A 2,740-nucleotide genomic window follows, 5' to 3' on the forward strand; every position below is an offset into this window, starting at 1 on the left:
GCAATAATGCGCTTGTAAACTACAAATACTTTAAACAAATACTTACAGGAGCCGTAAGCGACCAGCTTGCCCACGATTTCGTTGTCGGTCCACTCGGGATGTTGCTCCTTGACCTGCCTCACTTTTTTCGCCTTGGCGCCAAGGAGCGCGACTAAAGTGGCTTCGCTCGCAGTTCCCTGAAATTGATCGTTAATTGCTGTTTACGAGGAGCACTTCGAAGCCGCTCATCGTGCTCGTAAAATATCTATCGAGCCAGGGATTAAACTTAAGCTTAAGTTATGAAGGGCATAATAGATGAGCAACAGGTGAACATCGTTCAAGACGTTTACCCGACTCCATTAACAATTATTATTAATAAACACTTGACGTAATTGATTGTCGAACGGAGATCCTCTCTAATTATTAATAAAATCCGTAGAAAGTTAATAAAAATGTTTACCTGTATGACACCACCACCTTTCCCACCGCTGCAGGCTAGAAATTCCTTCGGCAGGTCCAGCATTTTCCCCAGCCAGTCCAACATTATCACTTCTAATTCGGTGCAGGCGGGGCTCGCGATCTGTGCGCGAAATATTTATCGTTCATCAAAAGTAAATAAAATTTTAACGGTGAGAGAATAAAACCATTGTTCGACTATTCTCACCCAGGTGAATCCGATGCACGCTATTGCGTCGCTCAGCATGTCAGCTACGATTGCTGGGTACGATTGGGCCGTGGGAAAGTATGCGTGAAATTTCGGGCTGTGCCAATGGGTGACCTGACAAGCGAAATGTAATCAAAATTTATTTATGAAAATCTGTTTGTCTCACAGAAGGAAAAAATAGAAATATTTTTCATTTCACATTTTTCTGCGATCATTCTATTGAGATTCGATTGTATGAGAGCTGACATTTACCCCTGGCATTATCACTCTTTCAATGTCTCCCATTATATCCTTCCAGCTCTCCGGAGTTTGTGGAGCCTCGGACGGCAAAAGGGGTTTCATGTAACCTGGTTCCACCGTCGGCAGCACTCTCCTACAAATTATATTTCATTAGTAATCTCTTTAAACCTAAAGGAATTCCTATAAGAGCATAAAAAGACCGGGAAATATAGAATAAAAAAAAAGAAACAATAAAGTATTCACCTCTCTCTGATATTCTCCAAGTAATTAGTAATATACTCCGTCATTTCCCTAGCGAAATCCTTGAAACTGTCGGGATCCATTTTGCGTTTCCTATAAAGATTTTCTATTAATGAATATGCAAATCTTTATCCCGCGTTGACGACCAGCCAACGCGATTCTTGCTATTATCGTTTATCTTGAATTTTAATCAGTCAGTTAGTAACCGCCTGTAGTTCACACTTGCAGGTTTCATGTATTATTTATGTCACTCGTTTATAACTTATGAAGTTCCAAGCATACTCAATTTTCTTTTGTCGAACAATTTAATGGCCCTGCCTAAATCTAATTCAAGATACTGTCACCGTGTTAATACCTCTTTATTCTGTAATTGGCACCAGTTGTATTCAATAGAACTATAATAACAACTTCATTATTTTTTTATATGAACTTCACATTTTGAATTCATTGAAATGAAGCTAGGAATCGGTGACACGTGAGAGTATTTGTTTTTATACGTACACGGATACTGAGATTGTTTAAACACAATTAGTCTCACAGTGATTAAATCTGAAAATGTTCAGATTTTTTTTAGGTATTCGCGGATACGTTGCAATTAGTGCCGCGGCCCGACGACGTTCTGTACGTACGATGCAACAATTGGCAAGACTAGCCTTCTCGATGTAGGTCTTGGGAATCGAGGTAGGAGGCAGCGACACGTGTTTTGTCGTTAGATAGAGAGAAAGAGAGGGAGTGATTTGATCTGTTTGAAATGATCTACTGCGATCTACTCTTACGGTCTCTCCACCGTGACAGCTTGAACCGCGACAGTGTAATGACCATGACCGATTTTTGTGAAGCAGGTTTCATTCGACTCCTTTCCCCTTCGTAATTTGTCATATGCCGGTCTCCGTCGACAGCGTGCTACTTGACAGCGTAATTGATTTTTGGTCAAATGCTTTTAGGGGACGCCGTTCCACGAACCAACGCAATTGTCTTTACAATTAACCCGATGGAAAAACTTTGTTCCTTGGTATTTCCTTCAGGAAAAGAATAAAAATGAACATAAGAAAGAAGGATAATTAGTTTCAAAATATATTTGAATTATTTTCGACATTCACACTGAATGATCATAAGAACACTGAATTGAAAATAAAATATTTTATCGTAATTTTCAGTTAGGATATGTACAAAGAAAATTATTTTTTAAATTCCAAGAATTATATTAAGTTCAGTAGTCATATTACTTTGAGGAAAGAAATAATCAAGGATTTACTGCAGATCAGGGAAAGGTAAAAAGTAGAGACCTCCTCGGGGATTCCCGTAATCGCAGCTGTGACGTCAAGGGTTCTCAGAACCAGAAACGCAACTTAAGTGGACCCACCGGTAGAAATGCGTTAACCGTCTCGGGCCATTGAACTTCGAAAGCATACTTTCTGGTGTATAATTTCCTTTGGTACATTTGTGGACGCACACAAGGAAGCTGTCATCATTCTTAGAATTTATTTCGCAAACTGTTGCAACGGATGTGTAAATAATACAATAATCAACTGACTGAGTCTAACGAAGAAGTCAATATAATAATTTTTCCCGATCTGGTAAGACGGAGCACTTAAGGATGTATTGGCTATACAGTCC

At 39.3% G+C, this 2,740-nt stretch overlaps 1 protein-coding gene across 3 annotated transcripts in view; it reads right to left on the bottom strand.

The window, feature by feature from the left end:
- The window catches only part of Ddc (aromatic-L-amino-acid decarboxylase), an 11,281-nt gene that overhangs the window by 5,527 nt on the left and 3,014 nt on the right, over positions 1-2,740 (bottom strand). Inside the window, exons 1-6 of one of the 3 annotated variants that reach the window (XM_026816638.1) lie at positions 1,625-2,177; positions 1,127-1,216; positions 896-1,016; positions 644-757; positions 440-559; positions 47-176 (exon numbers count right to left, since the gene is read on the bottom strand). In XM_026816638.1, coding sequence (XP_026672439.1) covers positions 47-176; positions 440-559; positions 644-757; positions 896-1,016; positions 1,127-1,206 — 565 coding nt within the window. In that variant the 5' untranslated portion in view covers positions 1,207-1,216; positions 1,625-2,177. The other 2 variants (XM_018030717.2, XM_018030718.2) reach the window with 2 other exon arrangements.

Source organism: Ceratina calcarata, unplaced genomic scaffold, assembly GCF_001652005.2.
Source record: "Ceratina calcarata isolate Rehan_Ccalc_2016 unplaced genomic scaffold, ASM165200v1 scaffold531, whole genome shotgun sequence".
In the NCBI taxonomy this organism is placed as follows: domain Eukaryota; kingdom Metazoa; phylum Arthropoda; class Insecta; order Hymenoptera; family Apidae; genus Ceratina; species Ceratina calcarata.